Source organism: Equus caballus, chromosome 15 (assembly GCF_041296265.1).
Source record: "Equus caballus isolate H_3958 breed thoroughbred chromosome 15, TB-T2T, whole genome shotgun sequence".
NCBI lineage: Eukaryota > Metazoa > Chordata > Mammalia > Perissodactyla > Equidae > Equus > Equus caballus.
The window spans coordinates 70,105,031-70,132,955 of NC_091698.1; the positions used below are offsets into that span (position 1 = coordinate 70,105,031).

The following is a 27,925-nucleotide window of genomic DNA, read 5'->3' on the forward strand; positions in this document are numbered from 1 at the left end:
TTGTGAATTATGCGTTAGGTATTGCTGGAACCTCGGCCACACAGGCCAAGCCCCACCAGCTCTCAGCTGGGTCACCATAGGAAATCTGCAGGGGACACAGAGGGGTCTTCAACGGCTCAGCATGTATCCCTCACAACAGCACTCAAGGCCCGATAGGATCAGCCCCCATCTCACTTTTTGGACCTCAGCTCTCTAACTCTCCCTCATTTCGCTCCAGTGCACTGGTAGGGTTGCCAGATAAAATACAGGACACCCAGTTAAGTTTCAACTTCAGAGAAGCAATGAATAATTTTTTAGTGGAAATATGTCCCAAATATTGCATTACTCATTGTTTGTCTGAAACTAAAATTTAACTAGGTATCCTGTAGTTTTATTTGCTACACCTGGCAGCCCTGCACATTGGCCTCCAGGCCATACCTGAAACACATGAAGCACACCCTGCCCTCGAGAGCTCTGTGTTTGCCCTTCTCTCAGCCTGAAATTCGCTTCCCCCAGATATTCACATGGCTCCCTTTCAAACTTCAGGTTTTGGTTGAAACAGGGCCTCATCAGAGGAGTGTCTCCAGACCAAGTTCTCCCTGGCACGCCCTCACATTTAGCATTCATCACCACCTGACACGGTATATATTTAGTTCATTGAATGCCTTCCCCTTAGTCGACCCGAAACTCCCTCAGGGCAGCGCTTCTTTTATTCACTGATGCATTCCCACTGCTTAGAACAAGGCCTAGCATGGAGCAGACAGTAAGTTAATGTTTATTGAGTGAATATAGAAGTGTTGAGCATGGGTCATCCCATCTAATGGTCCCAAAAGTCCTATGAGACAAATACTGCCATCAAGCATTCTTCATAGATGAGGGATCTGAGACACAGCAAAGCCAAATAACTCACCCAGAAGCCCACTGCAGCCAATGGCGGGACTGGTTCCGACACAGGAGCCAGTTCCCAGAGCCCATGTTCTGGCCCACCTCACTGTAGCAGCCCATCGTTACAGCAGAGGGGCAACTGGGAGCTAAGGCAGCGGGAGTCTCTGTCTCCCTCCCATTTCAATTATTCCGGGTTAGAGGGAGGAAGGAACTATCGACATGTCTCAGTGTCTGTATTTGCATCAGACTCCTTAATCCCAGAATTTAATTACACTACTTGATTTTGCCTGCACAATTATTGTTCAACGTAAAGTGTATCAAATAACCACTTAAGCACCCCTGTAATAGAGAAGTCTATGTGGATGTCTGTACTCACTTTTATTTCTTCTTGAACATCAGAACTGCGGAAATTTAAATCAGGTTGCTCTTTCATAAACTGGTGAAAATAACATTGGTTTCGTACTTCGTCAAAGTGCCAACTGGAGTTTCCATATACGCTTAACTAGCAAACAGAAAATAGCAAATCAGTTACTTAGCACTATTCATATGATGGTATTGCCCACAAAGAAATGATAATTGCCATCCCTGGCCCCATGGAGGCTGAGAGCACAAATCCTCAGAATGTTTCTTCTAGAGAGAGCCCTAGGTAAAATAATTCCCTACAATGCCACCGGCTAGCCTAATCCCCTAGAGACGTGTTTGTGCAGGAGAAGCTGTTCATAACAACCACAACAGCAAAGCAACGCTCTCAAATGCAGGACAAGGGCAACTTCAGGAGCAGATATTTCTAACATATTTTCTTGAACCTGCTGTCCAGGCTCTGGACCCCTGTTTGTGAAGAAAAGCAAATGATGGTCAACTTGGGAGAGAGACACATTCCATTGGTCTTGGAGTTTGAATCCAGATAGAGTGAATATTTAAACTGTGTCCTCCAAAAAGTATTTGAATCATTCACTTAAAAACTCCACTAGCCTTCAGGAAGAAAAGAAATCTAGCCACTTCAAGTGTTGGTATCCAGCAGCATCCGACACTGGTGCTGACATCCGTGGCTCCACAGCATGACTCTCCTGGTTGACCCTCTCACATCCCTTGCCACTCTCTCAGTCTACTCTGAGGTTCCCTAAATGTGACAGTTCCTCAGGGCTCAACTTGGGCCATTTGTCCACCTCCAGCTAAAGAGAACATCTGGACAACACTCAGAAACCGAGGGATTTTATCTAATCTTTTTCTTTTGAGTTGGAAGACCTAGTCACCCTGGGTCCGCATTTCCATGGCAACAACCGGCTGAAGCTAAGTAGTAGCTGCTGCCTTTCGAGGAAACACACCCTCATCAGCTCACCTCATGGCCCACCTGGACACAAACCAGGATACGATATTTACAGCATATATAAACCAAGAAAATACCGGTATCCAGAATACAAAAAGAACTCCACAAATCTACTTCAAAAGGACAAACTATCTGACAAAAAATGGGAGAAAGAAACAAAAAACAGATGTTTCACAGAAATGGAAGCTCAAGTGAATAAACGTATGAAAAGATGTTCAACATCATTAGTAATTAGGTACAGATAAAATTAAGACTTCAATGTGATAACAATTTATGTTCACTTGGTAAAAATTACAGTCTGGCAATGCCAGCAATTCATGAAAATGTGAATTTTTTATACTGCTGTTGGGGATATAAATTGATATCCCCACTTTGATAATCAATTTGGCATTATCTTGTAGAGTTGAGCATGTGGTATCCTGCACCCAGCAATTTCACTCCATTTAATTTCACTTTCATTTACTCTTAAGAAGCTCATCACATGCGCCCCAGGAGAAATAGATTAATGAGAACGTTTACAACATCATTAGTAATAGTAAAAAAAACTAGCAAGAACCCAACCACCCATCAGCTGAAGGGTAGATAAGTAAATCATGGAATATTCAAACAATGGAATATTATACAACAGTGAAAATGTATGGGCCACGGTTACCAGAAACTACATGAATGAGTATTAAAACCAATGAGTGAAAAAAAGCTACTTACAGAAGACTACATGTAGCATGCACTTCATGAAGTTCAAAACAGGAGAAACTAAATAAATTTTTTTTTTAAATGTAGCATATGTAGGATAGGCAAAAACAAAAAGCAGGGACAAAGAAAATCCCAAAATTCAAGGTAGTAGTTACCTCTGAGAGGAGGCATAGGGAGGGACAGGCAGGAGCCCCCAGTGGTTTCAGCAGTGCTAGTTATGTTCAAGGTCTTAATTTGGGGATGGGTTCACTGATGTTCACTATATTATTATCTTCCCCAGCTTAGGAATATATTACGTATATATTTAAATAGTTTTATTCAGGTACAACTGAATACAATAAACTACGCATATTTAAAGCATACATTGTGATCAGTTTTGACATATGAACCTCTCACCACAATCAAAATCGTGAACAGGCCCATTCTTTGTGATCCCTAATCCCACTCTCCCATTCCTCTCCATCTCTCTCCCATCCCTAAACAACAACTAGTCTACTTCCTGCCATTATAGGTTAAGCTTGCATTTTCTAGAATTTCATGTACATGTAATCATGTAGCGTGTTTTTTTGGTCTGGACTCTTTCACTCGTCAGAGTTACTATGAGATTCATCCATGTTGCTGCGTGATTCAATAGTTCACCCCCTTTGATTGCTGAGTAGCGTTCCATTGTATGGTTAAACCACCAGGTGTTTATACATCTATCATATATTTTTTTAATGTATCAACTATTACATTTTTTAAAAATCACACAACTTTGGCTACAGTGGAGAATTGATGGAAGGATGGAAAAACTGGATGCCAAAAGAGGCAGCTGTTACAGTCCCCTAGGCAAGAGATGATATGGTTTCAACTACGGGTGGCAATTTTTGAAAGCAGACTGTGGAGTTGGACTGACTAGATCCAGTCCTCAGCCCTTTCATTTACTAGCTTTGTGACCTTGGGCAAAGTACATAACATTTCTTTGTCTCAGTCTGCTCATCTGCAAAACAGAAATTAAAACCTAGCTCATAGGGTTGTAGGGTAGATTAAATGAATTAATAAATAAAAAACACTTAGTACAGAGCCTGGCACATGGTAAGTATTTAGGAAATGTTTGCTAATTTCAGTATCATTTTAACAAGTGGGTAGGTTGGGAAAAAGAAAACTTATGGAGGTAAAACTGCCAGGACTTGCTGGTGACCCGTTCACCAGGCTGCATTTTGGGACCATTCGCTGAACCTGGGATACGGGAGGCTGGGAAGAGAAGATCTCACAGATGGCTTTGATACGTGTCAATTTTGAATACCCTTGGTCATCTAAAAGTTGATGCCCAGGAGCCAGCCTGCTTAAATGTTCATGGAGAAGGTCAAGAAGAGAGAAGGAGAGAGCGGAGTGGGAGGAGATGATCCAGAGTAAAAGGCTCCACAGAAAGCAGGAGAGAAAATGAACCAGAGCAGGTGGAAGGACTGACCTGGGACAGGAATAGAGTTGCCAGATAAAATACAAGACATCCAGTTAAATCTGAATTTCAGATAAACAATGAATAATTATTTATATGAGTATGGTTCATGTAATATTTTATACTAAGAAATTATGCATTGTTTATCTAAAATTCAGATTTCATCAGGCTTCCTGAATTTTTATCTGTAAATCTGGTAACCCCCAGCCAGGAGGGACATGGTTTCTGCTGTAAAAGAAGTGAACCGGAAGAGGGCGGGAGTGGGGACAGGCAGGTTTGATGGCTTCTATTCTCTCTTTGAAGTAGAGTTTGCTGCTGAGAGTGATAAGACGGGGAGGAGGTAGGTAGGATATTTGAAGAGGAGGAAGGGCGTGTTGATCAAGTGGATTTGGTCAAATTCCCAGGAAGACTCTGGACGGCTCAGTTCAAACGGGGATAATGAGTGTGTGATGCCTCCAGAGCCTCAGATGCCAAGGTTCAGGCAGACAAGTAGATGGTAGGGTTCATTTATGGCTAAGGTTTTGTTGGACAAGGGAGTCAAAAAGTCAGAAAGGCAAAGGGGTCTGGAAAGTAGCAACACAGTTACTGAACTAATGGGATCTGGAGTCTAAGTTAGACAGGGTGGGAAGGAGGGCAGGAGAGGCTAACAGAGACTATAGCTTTTAATTTGCTAGAACACATCAGCTCTACACTGAAATCAGAAATCCAAATGACATTAGGAGGCTTGGGTACCTTATTTCTATTTCTTTGGGAAACTTTTTCCCCTTCCAGTAAACTATACCAATTAATTTTTTCCTTAAAAGGACTTTATAAACAATCAGTTTAATCCCTGGAGATCTGCCCATTTTCACTTTGTAAATCAGGCAAGTTGGCACTTACCCAGTTGTTGGGTGGTTTGGTTATACCATTTTCCTGAGTACAGTCATGCCAGATATAATAATCCGTATATTTCCCTGTCCGGGTCCGACTCAACTGAAACCAAGGATGTTTATCACTCGTGTGGTTTGGTATGAAATCAATTATTAATTTTAAACCTAATAAGTGAAAACATTTCAAATGTTAGGAAAAGATTCTATTAGAATAATAGATGACAGTTAAGGAAAAAACGCTTTAAGTAAGCATTTGGAGAAATGCTTTCCCCAGCCTCCACCCGCATCCCATTCATCTTCCACTCAATTTACCTTTATCATGTATGGCTGCAAGCAGATTCTCAAAATCTTCCATTGTTCCAAAAATGGGATCGATGTCTCGGAAATCTTCAACACCATGTCGGAAATCTTTAAGGGATGATTTATAAAATGAAGTAATCCAAATAGTTTTTATATTTAAAGTTGCGATGTAGTCCAGTTTATCTTGAATACCTGAAGAAAAAAGTCAAGGCCATGAAAAATAAGTAATTTGGTTTTTAAGTTGAAGGATTAAAAGTAAAAGGAACATGGCTGAGATTGAAATATTTATATTGAGACAGAAATATTTGGAATTTTGTTGAATTTGAGTGAAATTCAAATAGCAAGGTCTAGTTCTATAAACAGTAAGAAATTAGTCTTTTAGCAATAACCTTTGACCTTTAACATAGATGCATAACATTAAAAAATCTGGGGCCGGCCAGGTGGCACAGCGGGTAAGTTCACACACTCAGCTTTGGCAGCCCTGCATTCGCTAGTTTGGATTCTAGGCATGGACCTATGCACCGTTCATCAAGCCATGCTGTGGCAGGCATCCCACATATAAAATGGAGGAAGGTGGGCACGGATGATAGCTCAGGGCCAGTCTTCCTCAAAAAAAAGAGATCTATCTGTGGCTTGTTCATATTCTCTATTTCAAGCCAAGAAGACAGTATTGTTAATTTATTCTCCACATGGTTTTTGAGCCTAATCTAGGCCAGGTGATGGGCTGAGTGCCAAGGTACAAAGAATAATACATGGCCCCTGATGGGCACACGATCTAAGTTGCACTGTCCAGTGTAACAGCCACTCGCCACATGTGGCTTTGAGCACTTGCAGTGTGACTAGTCTAAACCAAGATGTGCCATAAATGTGAAACATTGGACTTTGAAGACTCAGTATGAAAAGAAAGACTGTAAAATATCTTAACATTTTGATATTGATTATATGTTGACATGATATATTGGATATATTGGATTAAACAAAATATATTATTAAAATTAATTTCACGTTTCTTTTTTACTTTTTTTAATGTGGCTCCTACAAAACTTACAATTATATACGTGATTCACATTTTATTTCCTTCGGACAGTGCTGAAGCCAAGAATTTATACAAAACAGAATTCTAGACTTGGCTGAGATACCGGAATGAAACTTTGATCTTGGAATTTTGCAGGATAGTTAGCAGATAGTGTGTTTTTTGCTCCTAGTTCAGAGCCCTAAATGCAGATTCAGAGACTTGAGTCTGGTATTCAACCTCCAGTAACTTTCTGTGGGACCCTATGCGGCTTCCTACAGTCAGAGCTTGTCAGAGGGCACACAGCAGACTGGAGGTCACTGAGACCAAAGCACAGAGCTCTTCCCCTCTATCAGGCTGCTTACTTTTGCTCTCTTTGTACCTCACTTCCCCCATATGGGTGGCTGTGAGACCCCACAGAGTGTCAACTGGCAACAAAAGGATTTTTATTTAAGTCAGAACAACAGTACAATATAGCTTAAGAACAGGCACAAAGGAACAGGATGATAAAAACAAAGGGACTGGACAGTCACAAGTAAACAGGGGATCCCAGATCCACATTCAGAGGACAGAAGGCAGCCACCAAAAACTGAAACCCGGAAGGGATTCTTCAGATATTGACAACAAAATCCCGAGGACCTCAACGACAAATACCTGTCCATTACAGGAAGCAGCCAGTCCCTCCAGGAGAAGTTACTGGAAACGACAAGAGCTAAGTAGAAGCTGCCCCACGTCTAGGGAATTTAGGGTTATCTGGAAGGAGATTACAAGGGAGGGCCAGGAAGTGAGGAGTGTACCTTGGAGTTTAGGGATTCTAGCTCTATTCCATCAAAAAATCACTTTCGTGAAGTGCTTACTGCATAAAAGGCAGCAGGTGCTAGGGCCACGTGGCGCGGCAGGGGTGTGGAAGGGAAGTCACCAGACATGTTCCAAGGCAATATCAGAGGGTACCACAAACACTGTGCAAAGCCCCCCAGGAGCTCAGGGAGGGGAGCAGAGCTCTAATAGGGGGTTACACACAGACTAATGCAGGGCACGGGTTAGAGCTGCACCTGGAAAGACAGACAGTATTTCAATTAGTGAAGATGCAGGAAGATTAAAAAAGAGAGAAAATTGATGTGAGTGTGAAAAAGAAAAGCCTTTTATTAGTTATTAAGGAAAGCTGGAGGTTTCAAGAGTTTATGTGTAAGATTTAAAGTTAGATTAAGCTCATTCCCACTTCCCACACTCTATTAAATCATTGTTTTATTTTGTCCAAATCAAATATTTTTATCAAAAATAACCTTGCTATTTATTGTTTCTTATTGTTGCCCTTAACCAGAGTGACCTTATCAACCAGCTGCCCAGGACGGTTCTAGTTTGTGCCTGCCATGAAGCATAATTTTACTTTTTAAAGCATCCCAATTTAAGCAATAAATTATAAGTATGTTTACACATAACTCACTAGGAAATTATTAGCATAACTTCAAAAAGGTAATTCTTTATTATTTTTCTTTACTAATATGAATATTGTTGGGTTTTTTTCTTTTTCTTTCTTTTTTTTTTTTTTTGGTGAGGAAGATTGGCCCTGAGCTAACATCTCCTGCCAATCTTCTATTTTGTATGTGGGATGCCACCATAGCATGGCTTGATGAGCAATGTGTAGGTCCCTGTCAGGGATCCAAACCCACAAATCCTGGGCCACCAAAGCACAGCGCATAAACTTAACCACTACCCCACTGGGCCAGCCCCCTGAATATTGTTTTAAATAATCCTAATTCAAGTAATGACCAATACACACTGCTATGCTTTTTTTTTCCTTTCCTTCATTTTGCAGGATTTAAACTTTAAAGACTCAGCCTACACCTTTTAAAGACATCAGATAATCAACTATATTTAACCCAATAATCAACTATATCAACTATAAAGATAATCAACTAGAAAGTGCACAGACACAGGCAACATTTCAGGAGGAAACCTGCTCATGTAAGAAGTTAGAACTGATGACCCATTAAGCACAGGCATACTTCATGGGCAATAAATTAAACAACTCTCTGGAGGCTCAAAGGTCTCCAGCAAGTAGCCTTTTGTTCTATGGGAAGAATTACCGGTTCTGTTGAGTGGCTTTTAAAAACACCATAAACAAGGAAAAACTTGGCATGCCAGTCATATTGGAGTGTGCTTACTGCACAACTCAGGAATAATTCATTTTTAAGGATTCAGAGAGCCATAAACCAATGTCATCCTGGCCCAGCCCTAGACTCTTTCCAGGCACACACCTTTTAGATCTCCGTTCCCATCCTTGTCACTGTCCTTGAAAGATCTCGGGTAGATCTGGTACATGGGCCCAGCCTGCCACCAGTCAAGGCACTTTGGAGAGATGGCGATGATGGCTACGGTGGCCCCAGTGAGCACAAGCACGGAAGCCACCGTGAGCCAGAAGATGATCTCCCGGGGCACCCGGTAGCGGGCCTGGTGCGAGAACTGGAATAGCACCTCCTTGGGCATCCCTGCATAGGGCCGGATGTCCTTCAGGTCGGGCTCTGCGGGGCCAAGGATGTGCAGGGCAGTGTGCTGTGGGCTGTCGGCTGGGCTGTCTGGATCCGGGTCCCTCTCTAGGATGTCTTCATTTTGGACAAACCCGTTGTTTGTCTGGCCTCCCTTTATACTCATTCCGATGGAGTCTTTCTTGCTTTTGTCCTCAGCCATGTCTCACGGTCTTACCCCTGCAGAGTGCCTTCCTGAAATACAGAGGTGGGAAGGGAGCTGGCTGAAATGCTTGGCTGTGTTAATGAGCTTTACGTGGTTTATAAATAAACCTGGCTGGACAAAGTCCAGCCAAGGAAGAAAGGGTAAAGGTAAAGGGGGTTATAAAAATATTCTGTTTACACCCCTGAGGCTGATATAGCTAGAGTCACAGCACTGAGGGGGCTCAGACCTGAACTGGTCAAGGGGCTGAGAGGAGGGGAAATGGGAAGAAGAGGCAGGGTTCCACTGCAACTTAAGATGTTACTTGATTGAATAACCAATGTCCACAGCAGCATTATTCACAATAGTCAAAAGGTGGAAACAAGCCAAGTGCCCATTAACAGATGAATAGACAAAGAAAATGCGACATATGAATACAGTGGCATATTACTCAGCTTTAAAAAGGAAGGAAATTCTGACATGCTACAACATGGATGAACCTTGAAAACATTATGCTAAGTGAAAGAAGCCAGACAGAAAAGGACGGATATTGTATCCACTTACACGAGGTGCCTAGACAAATCCATAGAGACAGAGAGTAGAAGGGAGCTTACCGGGGTTGGGAGGAGGCGGCTGCTGGGGAGTTATTTAATGAGGACAGAGGTTACATTTGGGATGATGAAAAAGTTCCGGAGGTGGATGGTGTTGATGGTTGCACAAAGATGTAAATGTACTTAATGCCACTGAACTGCACACTCACAAAAGTTAAAGTAGTAAATTTTATGTTATATATATTTTACCACAATAAAACAATTAGCTTTAAAATTTTTCTTTTAGCAGGGCTGGCCCCGTGGCCGAGTGGTTAAGTTCGCGCGCTCTGCTGCAGGAGGCCCAGTGTTTCGTTGGTTCGAATCCTGGGCCCAGACATGGCACTGCTCATCAAGCCGCGCTGAGGCAGCATCCCACATGCCATAACTAGAAGGACCCACAACGAAAAAGACACACTATGTACCGGGGGGCTTTGGGGAGAAAAAGGAAAAAATAAAATCTTTAAAAAAAAAAAAATTTTTCTTTTAGCTAGGTATGAGAAAAAGAAACAAATACTGAATTTTGCAAGGGAAAACAGGCTTTTCCGTATCTTTTGTTTTGAAGGTCTCTTCTCTTCCTACAAATCCAAGTTACTGAAGCTAATTTTATCTCAGTTCACGCCAACCCTATAAATATCTATTTACATGCTCAATTCGCCTCCAGGTGTCTTCAGTCTTGTTTGATATTTTCAGAGAAGGAATTGCCTGCCCATTCTTGGACGCACTTTCCAAAGATTGGGGTTGAGGAGGAGAAAGGGTTCCACGTCTAGGGAGTTCAAGTGCTTTCCAATAGTAAACAGTTCTTCACACAAGCACTAAAGAGTTGTTCAATCATTGACAGGTGTAAAATGCAACATTTGCCCCCGTGAGATAACCGCATTAAAGTTAGATGGGCTTTCCTAGAAGATTCTGTAAGCCTTCAAAGAATGTGATGATTCACTGTTCTCATTTAACCAATGACACTTAAACAGCCCTATGAATCATTTGATCAGATAACAAGAAGTTTTTTTCTTTTAAATGTTATTTGCATTCCTGACATTCCTGTTGTTTTGTAAAGTGACATAGCAGCAGTATATGGTACAGAGAAATGAACTATTTGATTTTGAACAAGCTGCTTTTAAAAATGAGTAAATCCCAATACCCAGCTCATTGAATGCATCCAATAAGTGGCATCTCTCATTATTACTAATTATGCATATTGTGTACTTTTTAAAAATCAAAGGAATTTATCTTTTATATCTTGAAATTGCTTTATCTCAAACACATAAGGATAATTTTCACAACAGGAGCTAATTCTTGAAATTCAGTTACTATTTGGGGAAAAAACAGTGTGCAAAAATACCCACAGTTTTAAGATAATTTTAAGTTATAAGAAATAACTTTTAATTATAAATTCTTAAATTCTAAGTGTACAATCATATAAATGCAGAAAAACTCACATCATATCAATATGCTTTCATGACAGAAATGTTCCATTTCAACTTCTCTACATTTTATTTAAAATAACAACAATGCTACTTTGAAATTCCAGAACATATAAACTAGAATCTTTTAAAAAACAATCTGGAATAATTGTTCTGTCTCTGGTGGGAAGTTTTTTTAAAAGATAAAAGTAACTACAAAAGAAGATTGCTTGAATTGATTGAAAATTTTTGAATTTATTATATTACAAAACATACTAACTGAAGATCATACGACAAATTGTGAAATATATTGGTAACAAATATGCCAAAGAACTTATGTCTTTAACGTTAAAGGTATGTATATTTTGTTAGACAATATGTATACCTATATGAAATTTCATAATATCAATTTAAAAATATAAATTTTAGTAGAAAACTTGGAAAAAAGAATATAAACAGACATTTCACACCAATCAACTCCCTAATATCAGAGAAATAAACAAGCATTTTCAATCACAATGGCAAAGAACTTCTAAAAGATAATAGTGCCGGCAAGGGTCCAGTGTGAAGTGACATCATAATTCTAGAAAGTAATGTCACAATGTGTATCATGAATTTTAATCCTGCCAGATTTTAAAATAAAAACTCCAGAAAAATAAAGAGTTGATACTAAAGAAGGGATTAAGTCAAAAGATCAACTGAACAGATTGGATTCACCCAAAATAGAGCCCTATACAGAAGGGAATTTAGAATAAGATAAGGCAACATTTCCCATCAGTGAGGAAAGGAAAGATTACTTAGTGAATGATGTTGGACGACTGGATAGCTATTTGGAAAAGAAAATAAAGCTATACAGCTTACCTTATTCCTGACATCAAAATGTTTGTTTGGGTTTTTTTTTAAAGATTTTATTTTTCCTTTTTCTCCCCAAAGCCCCCCAGTACACAGTTGTACATTTCTTTTAGTTGTGGGTCCTTCTAGTTGTGGTATGTGGGATGTTGCCACAGCATGGCTTGATGAGCAGTGCCATGTCCGTGCCCAGGATGTGAACTGGCAAAACCCTGGGCCACCGCAGCAGAGCGCACGAACTTAACCCCTCGGCCACGGGGCTGGCCCCCAAGATAAGTTTTATGTGGATCAGATTTAAAAGTAAAAGTAAAACTGTAAAAATGCTAGACAGAAATTTGTGTATTTTAAAAAAATAATCTTGGAGTTAGAAAGCCTTCCTAAACGTAACACAAAATACAAAACCTAGACCCCATAAAGGAAAAAACTGATAAATTTTATTCCAAAAATTGAAAACAAACAGAACAATCCACAAAGATAAAAGGCAAATGGCAAGCTGGAAGAAAAGATTTTCACAAATATGACAAACTAATTTCCATAATATAGAAATTGATTATACAAATTAACACTGGAAAATAGAAAAATGGACAAAAGATATAAACAGTTGACAGAAAAAAAATACAAGTGGTTAATAAACATGAAATGTAAATTTCACTAAAAATTAAAGACATAGAAATAAAAATAAAAAGGATATACTACATTTAAAGTATAATTTTGGCCAAAATGAGAAAGCTTGATAATACCCAGCATCAACACATCAAAATAGGGAACCAGCACTCTCATACATTTGTGGTGGGAATGTGAGCTAGCGCAGCCTTTGTGGAGAACAATTTAGGAGTATATGTCAAAATTATAAACTGCATAACCTTCAACTCTGCAACTACACTGCTAAAACTTTATCTCAGTGATGTAACCAGTAAGAAATATGTACAAGGATGAACACTGCAACAAAATTGGAAACAATCTAAATATCCATCAATACGGAATTATCTACATAAATTACGACATATTCAGACAATGGAATACCACATAGCTCCTACAAAGAACAAGTTTATTTATCTGTGCTGATAACAAAAAATGTTTAAAATATAGTGTAAAGTGGAAGAACTGTTTTAAAACAGTATGTGCAGTACAATCAGAATGGTGTGGAGGAAAAAAGGTACATGCATGTGTGTGTGCATATTGAATCTTCAGCTAGTGGTTGACTGGAAACTGAGAATAAGAGAAGGATGACAATAATCCTTAGACTTTTACTTTTCACTTGACTCTGACCAACTTAATTGCCCCAGCATATATGACTTTTGTAATAAAGAGAGGGGAGAAAATGTTCATTTCCTTTAACTCAGTAATTCCAGTTCAAAAAAAAATCTATCTTAAGGAAATAACTCAAGACAGGGACAAAAATTTATGTATAATAAAGCTTATTAATTACAGTGTTATTCATAATAGCAAACATTGGAAACAACCAAAGTGTTCAATGATACCAGACTAACTAAATAAATTATTGTACATCCATGTGATAGAATATTAGTCATTGAGCATATTTTCAAAGATTTTTAACGACATGGAAGAAATCCCACATTAGCATGTTGAGTGAGAAAATGCAGGATATAAAGAAATTATCCCAATTATGTGAAAAAAAAATTCATACATGTTTGTAAAGTCCTATTAGAAAACATGTTTAGTGTTTATCTCTGGGTTCTAAAATTATGGGTGACATTCATTTTGTACTTTAAACTTTTTCAGATTTTTCTAATTTTTTTGTAACAAATATGTGTTACTCGTCCATTGGAAAAAAATTATTTAGGGAACCCCGAGTTGAGAGTCTACCTAGAACTTCCCGTCAGGTGGTAAAGTTCCGTATAAGGTGACTCCTAGCAATAGCCACCCAAAATTTATAAACATCCCATATCTAAAAGAAAGAGAAAAAAGCAAACTTCGAAAAGCAGAAAGAAAACATGGATTCACTGAAACACTAGAGGGAAGAGGAAGTGGGCAGTAATCTGGAGAAGATACCTACAAAGCTGAGAATTCCAAGCCAGTACAAAGGTATCGGTATTACTTACTTTCCAGGAGATTTAAAACGAAATATTGATTGTAGAAGCCAAACACACTACTGCTTAAACTTGTAAACACGAATACGGAAGAAGAACACTAAGGAAGCTTTAAGAGCTAACTCAGATAATCAGAACCAAGAATCAGAGATAATAAAGATAAACTCGCTCAATAAACTCAAATTCCAAGTGAGTTACGCAATCACGATAATAGAGCAAAAAAGAATAAAATATCTAGAAAACAGAATAATGAGGAATACCACAGGAGCCAGAAACATCTTGCAGTTATAGAAAGAAACATATAGAAAGCAGCAATCAATGAAAAAAAAAAATACATATATACAATGACTTTCAAAGCCATCATACCATAAAGACTTCTACTCAGCAGCAAACCCACCAAAGTGACACATGGCATGTAACCTGTCAGAATTGTGAACATTTACAATAGAAGAAACATTTTCCATATTTTATTGACCTGTTTACAGCCTCTGTGAGCTAAGGGTAGGATCTGCAGCATAGTCACCTTTAAGCTCCCAGCATCTAGCTCGGTGCCTGATACATTATTAAATGAATAAAAGAATAGTCCCTTAAAAATGGATAGACCTAACCCTATGCCAAAGAAGCAGGAGGCGGAGGAAGAGGAAGAGGAAGAGAAAGAGAAAGTGGAAAGTATACTCTGCACAAAAACATAGATTTTTATCACTTAGTCAAATATTCTTACCTTGGTACAGTTCAATGAGTGAAATTTTAAGTCAGAAGAAGTAAGATTCAAGCCGTGCCTCTACCACTTGCTCTCTGCTCGATCTCAGACAAATCTGCCAGCTTCTTTAAGCCTCTGTTCCCTCACTGTAAAATTTAATTTGGTTCCAGGGTTAATGTTATAAATATAGTCTAAAGCAAAATGGTTTTTAAAACAGTTCCAATTAGAGGGAAACAGAAAAATAGATTTGTCCCAGGAAGAGAGAGAAGTTCAACTTATATAACCATTGAAATGCAAGAATATTTAAACACGTTTTTGCCGGCAGTTAAACTATTTTAAAACATTTTGATAACCAAATGTGACAAAACAAATAGCAAAAGAAATGTTAACAGGACATGAAACTGTGACAAATGTCACAATGAAAATTTACTTTCCTTCACATATAAAGAATTAATGCAAACACATAAAATCAATAGCTAAATTACATTCAATAAAAGATTAAAAGAGGGGGCTGGCCCCGTGGCCGAGTGGTTAAGTTCGCGCTCCGCTGCAGGAGGCCGAGAGTTTCGTTGGTTCGAATCCTGGGCGCGGACGTGGCACCGCTCATCAAGCCATGCTGAGGCAGCGTCCCACATGCCACAACTAGAAGGACCCACAACAAAGAATATACAATTATGTACCGGGGGGCTTTGGGGAGAAAAAGGAAAAAAATAAAATCTTTAAAAAAAAAAAAAGATTAAAAGAGATTGCAAAAGATATATATGAAATTAACATCACATAAAAGTCATTGCAGGAGAGTACCTTCTTGATGAAATTAAAAAACACAAATTAAAACATTGGTAAATTCCATGATAGATTAATTGCATTAATTAATTAATTGCCCAATTAATGGCATCCCTGTATCCATGCCTTTTGCCCCATAATTTCTTTTCTTTTTTTTTTTTTTTTGAGGAAGATTAGCCCCAAGCTAACATCTGCTACCAATCCTCCTCTTTTTTTGCTGAGGAACACTGGCCCTGAGCTAACATCCGTGTCCATCTTCCTCTGCTTTATATGTGGGACGCCTACCACAGCATGGCTTGCCAAGCAGTGCCATGTCTGCACCCGGGATTCAAACCAGCGAACCCCGGGCCACCGAAGTGGAACGTGTGAACTTAACCGCTGCGCCATTGGACTGGCCCAGCCCCATAATTTCTTAGTCTCTACCACAGTCTGGGCTTGGACATGTGGTTTGCTTTGGCCAATGAAACAATAACAAACTTGACACACAAAGAGGCTTTAAAAAGTGTTTGTGCATTTCTGCTCCTCTTTTGGACTGCTGCCATCACCAAGAGTTTACACCCAGGCTAGCCTGCTGCAGGATGCGGGAGAGATTTGGGAGATGTGCAAGAGTGTGGGATCTTCCCATCCAGGGGCTTCTAGACCAGCCAGTCCCCAGGCAGCCAGCCAATGGACCACAGATGCTTGAGCAAGCCCAGCTGGGATCAGCAGAGCCTAGTCCAGGTCAGCCACACAGCCTCCTCAACAACTATCATGCCAGGGAAATTAATAAATTGTTGGGTTACTTTTTGGGTGTGGCCTTCAAAAAACAGCTTTATTGAGGGATATCTGACATAGAATAAACTCATTTAAAGTATACCATTTGATAGGTTTTAACATGTGTGTACACTCATGAAACCATCACCACAATCAATATAATGAACACGTCTATAATTTGCAAGTTTCCTCCTCCTGCCCCTTTGTACTCTTTCCCTCCTACCCCTCCCTACACCCCCAGCACCCCCCTCCCCACACGTCTCCAGGCAACAACTGATCTGCTTTCTATCACTATAGATTAGCTTGCATTTTCTGGAATTTTATATAAACAGAATCATACATAAAGTATGCACTTTTTGTCTGGTTTCTTTCCCTCAGTATAATTATTTTGACATTTATCCATCTTGTGTGTATCAATATTTCATTCTTTTTTATTAGCGAATAAGCTTTTTTTCTTAGAACAGTGTAGTTTTACAGAAAAACTGAGCAGAAACTACAGAGAGTTCCTGTATACACTCCTCTTCCCCTACTCCCACAACTCTTTTATTCTTAGCCTCTTGCATTAGTGTAGTACATTTGACGTACAATTGATGAACCAATATTGATACGTTATTAACTAAAGTTCATAGTTTACATTAACGTTCACTCTTCGTGTTGCCCAGTTTGACAAATACATATGTCATGTATTAATCATTACAGTAGCATATGGAATAGTTTCACTTTCTTAAAAATATCCTGTGCTTCATCTATTCATCCCTCTCTCCCCCTGTACCCATGACAACCACTGATCTTTTCACTGTCTCTATAGTTTTGCCTTTTCCAGAACGTTATATAGATGGAATAATACAGTATAAACCTTTTCGTACTGGCTTCTTTCACTTAGTAATATACATTCAAGTTTCCTCCATGTCTTTTTGTGGCTTAACAGATCATTTCTTTTTAGTGCCATATAATATTCCATTGTCTGGATGTACCACAGTTTGTTTCTCTATTCATCTACTGAAGGGCATCTTAGTTGCTTCCAAGTTTTGGAAATTATGAATAAGGTTACTCGAAACAATCAGGTGCAGGTTTTTGTGTGGACATAAGTGTTCAACTCATTTTGGTAAATACCAAGGAGTGTAACTGCTGGATTGTGCAGTAAGATTATATTTTGCTTTGTAAGAAACTTCCAGGTTGTCTTTCCAAGTGGCTGTACCATTTTGCATTCCCAACAATGAATGACAATTCCTGTTGCTCTACATCCTTGCTAACATTTAGTGTTGTCAATCTTTTGGATAGCAGCCATTCTAATACAAGTATAGTGGTATCTCATTGTTGTTTAGTTAATTCCTTTTTATTGCTGAGTAGTATTTCATTGTATGAAAATACCACTGCTTATAACTGAACACTGGGTTTTTTTTCCCCCCAGTTTTTGACTGTTATAAACAAAACTGCTATGAACAGTCATTTAAAAGTCTTTGTAAGGATATAGCTTTCTTTTCTCTTTCTCTCTTCCCTAGGAGTGGAATGGCTGGATCATACGGTAGGTATATGTTTAACCTTTTAAGAAACTGCCAAACTATTTTAGAAAGTTGTACCATTTTACGTTACCTTCAGCAGTGTATCAGCATTCCACTTCTTCCACATCCTTGTCAGCACTTGCTATTTTCAGTCTGTTTAATTTCAGTGATTCTAGTAGGTAGGTAGCAGTATTTCACTGTGATTTTAATTTGTATGTCCCTAATGACTAATGATGTAGAATATCTTTTCAGTGCTTATTTGCCATCCACACATCTCTTTGGTGAAGTTGATGCTGGCAATCGGCTAAGGGATCTCAGTTCTCTCCACATGGACCTCTCTGTGTAGTCTCTCCACATTGGCTACTCCGGGCTTCCTCATAGCATTCTGGCTTTGTCCCAAATGTGGGTGTCCCACTTGAAGAGAGAAAGCAAGGCAGAAAATGTGTCTTTTTTGTGACCTAGCCTCAGAAGTCACGTAGCACTTTTTTTTATCACGTTCATAATAGTTTACATCATTGTGAAATTTAAGTTGTACATTATTTCTTGTCTGTCACCACATAAGTGTTCCCAGCACTTTTTTGATTGTACTTTACGTACCAAGCTCAGCGTCCATGTGTGAAGGGACTAAGAAGTTATGACGCAAAGGACATGGATAAAGGGAAGCCATTAATTGGGCTACTAATCCAATTAATGTCTCATGTACCTTAGCAACGTTTTTTTAAATTGTGGTAAAAAAACCACACAAGATATACCATCCTAACCATTTTAAAGTGTACAGTTCAGAAATGCTAAGTATATTCACATTGTTGTGAAACCGATCTCCAGAACTTACTCCTCTTGCAAATCTGAAACTCTATGCCCATCAAACAACATTTCTCCCTCCCCACAGCCCTTAGTAACCACCCCTCTACTTTCCATTTCTGTGAATTTAACTGCAAGCGGAATCATACAGTATTTATCCTTTTGTAACTGGCTTGTTTCACTAAGCATAATGTCCACAAGGTTCATCTATGTTGTAGCATGTGACAGGATTTCCTTCCTTTTTAAGACTAAATAAGAGAGGCCGGCCCAGTGGCGAAGCAGTTAAGTCCACACGTTCTGCGTTGGCAGCTCAGGGTCCGCTGGTTTAGATCCCGGGTGCAGACCTACTGCACCACTTGGCAAGCCATGCTGTGGCAGGCATCCCACATATAAAGTAGAGGAAGACGGGCACGGATGTTAGCTCAGGGCCAGTCTTCCTCAGCAAAAAGAGGAGGATTGGTGGCAGATGTTAGCTTGGGGCTAATCTTCCTCAAAAAAAAGAAAAGACTGAATAATATTCCATTGATATATATATACCACATTTTGTTTATCCATTCATCTGTCAGACATTTGCCATCCAGACGAAAGACATCCATCTTTTGGCTACTGTGAACAATGCTGCTATGAACATGGTTGTACAGATACGTCTTCACGACCCTGCTTTTAATTCTTGTGGCTATACAGCCAGAAGTGGGATTGTTGGATCACACAGCAGTCCTATTTTTAATTTTTTGAGGAAACTCCATACTATTTCCCATAGCAGTTGCACCACCTTGCAATACCATCAACAAAGCACAAGCGCTCCAATTTCTCCACATCCTCGCCAACAGTCATTATTTTCTGGGTGTTTTTTTTTTTTTTTATAGTGGCCATCCTAATGGCTGTGAGGTGATATCTCATTGTGGTTTTGATTGGCATTTCTCTGATGATTAGTGATGTCGAGTATCTTTCATATGCTTGTTAGCCATATTTGTTTATCATCTTTGGAGAAATGTCTATTCAAGTCCTTTGCCCATTTTTTAATAAGGTTATTTGATTTTTTGTTGTTGAGTTGTAACGATGTTTTAATTTGTATTTTCAACAGGCACTTACAGCACCAGGTGCAGCTGAGCTGGTGCTTCAGCCTGACGAAGAGACAAGTGTTTCTGTGTATCTCGGACCCAAGTTTGTGACAATCACAGCTAGGGGATTTCTGTGGCCATTATCAACCCAAAGTCATTGCTATTAATAGTAACACTTCACCAGTGTGCCTTCCTGGTGGCCAATTCACCAGACATTACAAAAAAAAACAACACACAAAGAAAAAAGCATAATTAGGTCCTTACGTGACATCATTGGCCAACAATGTAATTGAATCCACAGTGTAATGGGCTGATTTACAAAGGGTTTTAACCTTAGAGTGTTTCAATTCCTTAATGCTCATTGTTCTCAAAAAAGTCCAGAATCACAAAAGAAACAATGACACATAATATCTGGTCTTTAACAAAGTTCTATTGAAAAAGATTACCCAACAGTTAAATGCCAAGTTACCTACCCTGTGACAAGTATTTCAAATTCAGACACACTGAGCTGTTCTGGAAAACTTGTAATTATTATCATTGACAGCTATACTGCCACGAATAGTTTCGCTGTGAATTCAAAGAGCATGAATCACATGCTACTTTCAAAATGCTACAGTCATCTGAGAACACTGTGTGTTAGAACTTCATTGGAACACAAACATCATTCTTTGTAATCTACAGCCGGGAAATGTGGTTCTTGGATGTTGAGTGAATTCCTCAATTCCCAGGCCAGACCCAGCATTTCTGGGGGAGGCTCTATAACTCCCTGACCTTTAATGGATGCTCTCTCAGCCAGGCCTGACTCGAAGCCAGGAAATGTTTAGCACGGCTTGGGGCGGTGGGTGTGAGGGTCTCTGAGAACATCTATCAGAGGAACAAACATGGATAGAAAAGACACAAAACATGCCATATTTTAAGGACATTGCTTTTCCAACACCTAGGCATGTACATAAAACCATTGTGAATGTCTCTTTAAAATAAAGTTTCTTATACAGCACAATCTGTCAGACCACTGATCTCCTCAGAACACTCACATAGAACTCTAAAGCTGTCAATGGCTCCTCATTATAAAGAGAACAAAGTCCAAATAGCTTAGCCTAGAAGTCTAAGGTACAAATACGTCCATACTATATTTCTTATCTTCTTTCTTTCTTAGTATCTCAAAATCAGGCCCGCTGCTCCAGTCAACCAGAGATGCTCCTCGTTCCCTCATTGTAGACTATGAACACCTCATTCCAGACATTTGTTCCTGCCTCTCTTACAGGCCCTGCTCCACGCGCCCTGCCCCTACTCTCCAATCTCTCTCCAATGGACACGGATCCGGCCCTCCCAGAACTCGTCTGTGTTATTCATTTGTATACTCATCCTTATAATGGCAGTTGTTTCAAGGTATGATTCCATTTGGTTCTCCCACCCCAGAAGACAGAGCTGTACCTATTAGCACAGTGGGTAGTCCAGGGCTTTGCCCAAGGTCAACATTCAGAGTCTTGTTGGGGAAAGAACCTTGGAGATCATCTCCAGGAAGGCTTCTCAAACTTTAACCTGCATATGAATCTCCTGGAGGTCTTGTTAAAATGCAGATTCTGATTCAGTAGATTTTGGGCAGAGCCTGAGATTTTGCATTTCGAATCACTTCCCAGGTGATGCCAGTGCTGTGGTACCTGGACTGCACCTGCGTGAGGCTGTGAGGGCAAAAGCCCACAGGATTGAGATGGTACACATAAATGAGCAAGTGGGCAGGGTGAGATGCAGCAGAAGGTGCTGGGGATGGTGGTGAACCAGAAGGCTCATGCTCTGTCTCAAGCGGCAGCAGCCACTCAGCTCCAGCGATAATGGAGAATCAAGATTGACACATCTATTTTTTCCAGAGAAGCTGGAAATCTGTATTAATATGTAAAATTTCCCAAATTTTATATGTGGGCAATTATTTCAAAGCCATGTTTGATTGAGAGGATCTGTACAACACATCCCTAATGATTTAAAGGGCCCATGTGTGACTGTATAATACTCTGTCTTCGCTCTTTCTGAAGTTTTAGCTTCTCTCTACACCAGGCTTTATCTATATACCAGAGTCCTTTAAACTAAAAAAAAAATTTTTTTTTTAAAGATTGACACCTTAGCTAACAACAGCTGCCAATTTTTTTTCCTGCTTTTTCTCCCCAAATCCCCCCATTACATAGTTACATATTTTAGTTGTGGGTGCTTTTAGTTGTGGCATGTGAGACGCCGCCTCAGCGTGGCCTGATGAGCTGTGCCATGTCTGCACCCAGGATCCGAACCCGCGAAACCCTGGGCCACTGAAGCAGAGCGTGTGAACTTAACCACTCGGCCACGGGGCCGGTCCCCCCATTTGTTTTTTAATTAAAAAAAAATCTGTGGCTTAAACAATAAATATTTGACCTACTAGTTTGTGTGTAATTAGAACAAGGATTCCCAAACTTTGGGATTTTATAAGCAAGGAAAATTCCAAAAAAAATTGGAAACTAAAATACGGTACCAACATTTTATTTTGCTTAATAAGGATATTAAAAAATAATCTAGTTTCAATATCTTATTATATGAAGGACACTGCAACACCAAAACATGCTTGAAGAACATACTCTTAGATCAAAGGACAATTCTTTAAGTAGAAGAAATGGTAGCTTTATGGGAAAACTATGCTGTCCTGACTTTTCTAATTTTGTGATGGACAAGTGCAAACTTTGATTCAAATTCTGATGTTGGGGAGCCATTGATAATCTAATCTCTTCTATTTACAGGAGAAGAAATTAAGATGCAGAAAGACTATCTGACTTGCTCATTGTCTCATGCTTTAGTGGCATAGCCAGTGCTCTGCATTCTTCTTGCTGGTAGAGTTACAATTTCATGTAATTCATCTTCATAGTCAGATGGGAAAGTCTTGGGCCAATAGACATGGATTTGAATCCCAGATCAGCAAGCTCTAAGCTTCAAAGTCTTGGGCAAATTATTCAACCTCTTTGGATGGATCTCAGCTTTTTCATCTGTTACACTTACTTCATAGAGTTGCTGTGAGGACTAAATAAAACACATTTTAAGATTCTAATTTATTTTAATTAAACAAGTAAAATTGAATTTAAAATAAATTTTAAAAATTTAATTAAGTAGCGTATACAAACCACCTACCAGTGGTAACAGGCTCCTCTTGTAAAGATTGGTCAGCTTCCTCCCCAGCAAAGAGCTTCACTCAGTGAGGCCTATGTCATTGATAAAAATCGCTATTGTTAACATTATAATTATTATAATAACCATTATTATTAAGTACTAAGTATCAGGACAATGGGGTCTACTCACTACGTTTACGGAACTAAAGGGAACTTCTCAAATTATTCTTCACAAAACAAGAATGATCTGCTTGGAGCTAATTTTTCTATCCTCAGTTATCTCTAGAGGCAGCTGGAAACTTCTCTCACTAAATAAGAAATAAATATTAGTTCTCTTTGATAGTAAACACCGAGTAGGAAGAGAACAGAAGCAGCAGAGCATAATAATGTCTACCATCATATCCTTTTTCTATTTCCTCTTTTTCCACTTTTTAAAATATTTGTTTGATTGGAATGATAAGACCATGAGGACAAAGACTCTTAGCTCTTCTAGGCTCTATTTAATGATAGTATCTTTACTTGAATCATAATTTATCATTTGGAAGTCCTTAATTTCTAACTGCTTTAAATCAGGGGAAATGATCTAAATATGGGGAGAACCACAAATTGTATACCTTCTAGTCATAGATGCTAGTCATGTCCTTATCTACTCCTTACAACCAAAAATGAGAAATTATGGAACTAAGTCTTCAACAGGAGTGAATTTGGTTGTTGGAATGTTTTAACAAGAGTAGTGGTCATCTTTGGTTACCTGCTAAACATAAAAAAGATTCTATAATCTTATAGAAGAAGAAACAAAGTAAAAGTAAAACCTACTCTCTGAATTCTACACTTGTCACTAAAGTACACTTTATTGAGCCAAGTCATGGTCAAATATGTGAAATATTTTGTAAGCTATCTTGACAATTATCTTCATATTTTCCAGAAATTGGAGATCTTTGTACACGAGTTAATCATGCAGAATCCCCAAATATGCATATGCTGATTTTCTGATATGAAGCCTTTGCAATGCACACTTTATTATTGTAGAGGAGGAATAATATCCTTTTCCTCTACCCTTCTATGTTCTCAACTGACACTGCTGTAACAAAAGACGGATTAAGAACAGAAAAGCATAAAAATTCATTTAATGTAAGTTTTATGTGACATGGGAGATTTCATAAGGAAATGAAGACCGAGGAAATGGTTAAGCCCAAGTGCTTTTACGCTAGGTTTGATGAAGAGTGGAGAGTTGTGGAAAGATAAAATAGGACATAGGGTATGAGGTAACTAGTAAACTGGGGAAACTCAGCCAAGCTAAAAGTCATTCACATCCCCTCTGTGTCCCTTTGTCTTTGGAGATAAGGATGGTCCCTTTCTCCTGGTACAGGGAGGGCATAAACCTCTCACAAGAGGGTTTTATGACCTGCTTCAGGGGAAGATCAGTAAGGTGGCCCATGCCATTTCTCAAATTCCTTCAGCTTGAAATATTCAACATGCCAAGGTGCCATATTTTGGGGTAGCATGTCCTGAATCCCGTCATTATCATGCAGTTATTAGTTCTCTTCACAGAAGTACCCACGTTATTTGACTATACAAATATACTTTGTCACAACAAGTAGCAGATTTGTTCTGGGGAGTGTCTATAATCTACAGGAAGGATCAGCAAACTTTGTCCCAGGTCAAATCCAGCCCAATACATGTTTCTGTAAATAAAGTTTTATTGGAACACAGCCACTTTCATTTGTTTATGTGGCTGCTTGCCACAACAGAAGAGTTGAGAGACAGAGATCACACGGCCCTCAAAGCCTAAAATATTTACTCTCTGGCCCTTTAGAGACAAAGTGTGTTGATCCTTGATCTACAGAATAAAGAGCAATAACTAAATATGTCAGTGGATCATTACCAAAAAAGTTATCACTCCAAAAAGGCTCAGAGGATGTCACCCTAAGCCCATACACCTTTTTACCAGAAAGGCAACTGTCTTTGCTTGAAAGGTAGAGGCCCACTTTCCTAAGTTTAAGGAGATGTAAAAATGAAAGTCATAATTAAAATTTTAAAATTTGTTTTAAAATAAATAAAACTCTCTTCCTTACAAGCAGTAAGTAAAAGTGTTTTTGGCTTTGGCAATGTGGCGTTAGTGAGGATGTCATGCAAAAGGGACTGTTCTAAAACGTCCAAAACCGTGGCTCTTGAAAAGAGAAAATCAACTATGGGCATTTTCTGTAGCTCTATTTCAATAAAATTTTAATCACTTTTACAAGACTTTTTTTTTTTACTTTTACCAGATTTTAAAGTCATGTTCTATTACTAAGTCTTCCTGATTGTTGTGGGAGGGTAGCAGATGGGATTCCATAATAAAGTGGCCTTGATCAATTTATAGCCATCAATATCATATAATTCAGCCCATATAAATGGATTATTTAGCCAAGCTTCCTTCTCACTCCAACCTACCATCATCCCAGCAGATCCCAGCAGCTGCTCAAGAAAACTATTATTTAATTAGGTAATAAATACATTCATAGATACACAAAACTACTAAATAAATACATAAATCCCTGGTGATACTTACCCTAAGCAGGTCACATAGAGGGGCCCATGTGAAAAGTAACTCAGGGCAGAAAATTTGGAGTATTCTTATCTCATGAATTTCATCTCAAGTTCATATCTTTTGAAATGTATTCACATGAAAAATTCTTAAACATAAAACAGATTTGAAAGAAAGAATAAACCCAAATCTACATTAACACGATTTTTTGTCTTCTATTCAGATTAATTAGGTATAAAATACGTACTGACCACTTAATTTAGGTGTATAACTTGATGAGTTTTGACAAATGGATACAGTTATGTCACCACCATCACAATCATGACAACAGTTCCATCACTCCTAAAAGTTCCCTCATGCCCTTTTGTAGTCAATCCCCTCCTGTTAGACCCCGCCCCTGGCAACAACTTATCTGCTCACTGTAATTTTGCCTTTTCTCAAATTTCAGGTAAATGGAATCAGACAGTATGTAGTCTTTGTGTCTATCTTCTTTCATTTAGCATAATGCTTTTGAGGTTCACCCATGTTGTTGCCTGAATAAGTAGTTTGTTCCTTTTTATTATTGCTAAATAGCATTCATTGTATGGATGTGGTTTATCTTTTCACCAGTTGATGGACTAGCAGAGTGTTTCCAATCTTGGACTATCACAAATAAAGCTCTTATAAACATTCACGTAGATTTTTATGTGGACATATGTTTTCATTTCTCTTGAGTAAATACTGAGGAGTGGAAGTGCTGGGTCATAAAGTTAGTGTAATATTTAAGTTTTTAAGAAACTGCCCAACTGTTTTCTAAAGTAGTTGGACCTTTTTACCTTCCCATGAGCAGCATGCGAGTGTTCCCTTTGCTCCACATTATTGCTGACAATTGGAAATGCCAGTCTTTGTAACTTCCGTCCTGGTACTACAATCTGCATTTCCTCAACGACTAATCACTTTGAGCACTGGCGCTTATTCGCCATTTGTATATCTTTGGTGAAATGCTCAATTTTTCAATATTCTATCCATTTTTAAAATTTGTCTATCACAAACACAAGTCCTTTATCAGGTATGCTTTGCCTAAGCTTGACTTTTCATTTTCTTAACAGTGTCTATTGAAGAGAAGTTTGTAATTCTTATCCGAGCTTTGCCCAACCCAAAGTTACTCCAATGTTTTCATCTAGAAATTTTGGTTTTAGCTCTTACACTTAAGTCTGTGATTCATTTCAAGTTGATCTTTGTGTGGCATGAGATAAGGGAGTCAAGCTTGTTTTTTTTTTGCAATATAGCTATGCGTTTGTTCTAGAACCATTTGTTGAAAAGACTTTCCTTTCCCCCTTGAATTACTGTGTTAGCTTTGTGAAAAATCAAGTGACCATAGTTGCACAATCTATTTCTGGACTCTCTATTGTGTTCCACTGATACACATATAGCCTGACACCAAAAGCACATTATCTTAATTACTGTAGCTTTATAGTGTTTCTTGCAATCAGGTAGGTAGGAATCCTACAGCTTCATCCTCTTATCAAAGTTGTTTTGACTATTCTAGGTCCATTTGCATTTCTACATAAATTTTAGACTCAGTTTGTCAAATTCTATCAAAAAATGGCTGCTAAGCACTTTGATTAGGGTTTCCTTTAATCTATAAATCAATTTGGGGATAATTGACATCTTAACCATATTGAATCTTTCATCCAAGAACATGGTCTCTCTCTTCATTTTAGATCTTCTTTGATTTCTCTCAAAATGGCTTGTAGTTTTCCATGTTCAGGTCTTGCACACATTTCATTAAATTTATCTCCAAGTGTTTCATGGTATTTGATGCTATTGTAAATGTTATTGATTTTTTCGATTTTCAATTGGTTGCTCTTCATATATAGAAATCAAAATATTTTGGTAAATTGACCTTGTATCCTAGAACCTTGCTAAGCTTATTAACTGCAGTATCTTATAGATTCCTTATCATTTTCGACTTACACAATCATGTCATCTGCAAATAAAGACAGTTTTATGTGTCTTTCTTTCTAATTTGTATGTTTTTTATTTCCTTTTTTGTCTTGTTGCACTGGCTAAAATCTCCAGTCAATATTGAATACAAGTGGTGAGAACAGACATTCTTGCTTTGTTCAGTGCATTAGAGAGGAAGTATTCAGTCTATTGCCATTAAGGATGATGTTAGGTTTAGGTGTTACGTAATTACCCTTTATCAGGTTGAGCAAGTTCTCTTTTATTTGTAGTTTGCTGAGGTTTTCTATCACAAATGGGTCCTGAATTTTGTCAAATGCTTTTTCTGAATGAAATGAGATGATATGGTTTTCTTTTTTGACTCCCAGTGTTTAATTACATTGATTGATTTTCAAATGTTTCCTCTAAGGTATCAATTTCATTGGCATAAAATTTTTCATGATTCTTTTCTTTTAATGTCTGTAGGATCCATGGTGATATGGCCCCTTTCATTTCTGATATTGATAATTCCTGAGTTTGTTTTTTCCTATCAGTCTGGTTAAAGCTTATCAATTTTATTGATATTTTCAAAGAGCCAGCTTTTGATTTGATATTTTGATTTTCAGTTTTCTATTTCATTCATTTCTGTTATCCTTACTGTTTCCTTCCTTTCTTGGATTTGCAAGTACTTAA

General features: G+C 38.6%; 1 protein-coding gene across 5 annotated transcripts in view; it reads right to left on the reverse strand.

The window, feature by feature from the left end:
* Positions 1 to 24,577, reverse strand: part of SLC3A1 (solute carrier family 3 member 1) — a 47,618-nt gene extending 23,041 nt beyond the window's left edge. Inside the window, exons 1-8 of one of the 5 annotated variants that reach the window (XM_070235523.1) lie at positions 22,973 to 24,577; positions 22,805 to 22,875; positions 22,676 to 22,696; positions 14,782 to 14,906; positions 8,762 to 9,223; positions 5,504 to 5,683; positions 5,202 to 5,356; positions 1,241 to 1,366 (exon numbers count right to left, since the gene is read on the reverse strand). In XM_070235523.1, coding sequence (XP_070091624.1) covers positions 1,241 to 1,366; positions 5,202 to 5,356; positions 5,504 to 5,683; positions 8,762 to 9,191 — 891 coding nt within the window. In that variant the 5' untranslated portion in view covers positions 9,192 to 9,223; positions 14,782 to 14,906; positions 22,676 to 22,696; positions 22,805 to 22,875; positions 22,973 to 24,577. Of the gene's footprint in view, positions 1 to 1,240; positions 1,367 to 5,201; positions 5,357 to 5,503; positions 5,684 to 8,761; positions 9,268 to 14,072; positions 14,198 to 14,781; positions 14,907 to 17,889; positions 18,213 to 22,675; positions 22,697 to 22,804; positions 22,876 to 22,972 lie in introns of those variants that run through there. The other 4 variants (XM_070235526.1, XM_070235524.1, XM_023619708.2 and 1 more) reach the window with 4 other exon arrangements.
* Between the last annotated feature and the right edge of the window lie 3,348 nt (positions 24,578 to 27,925).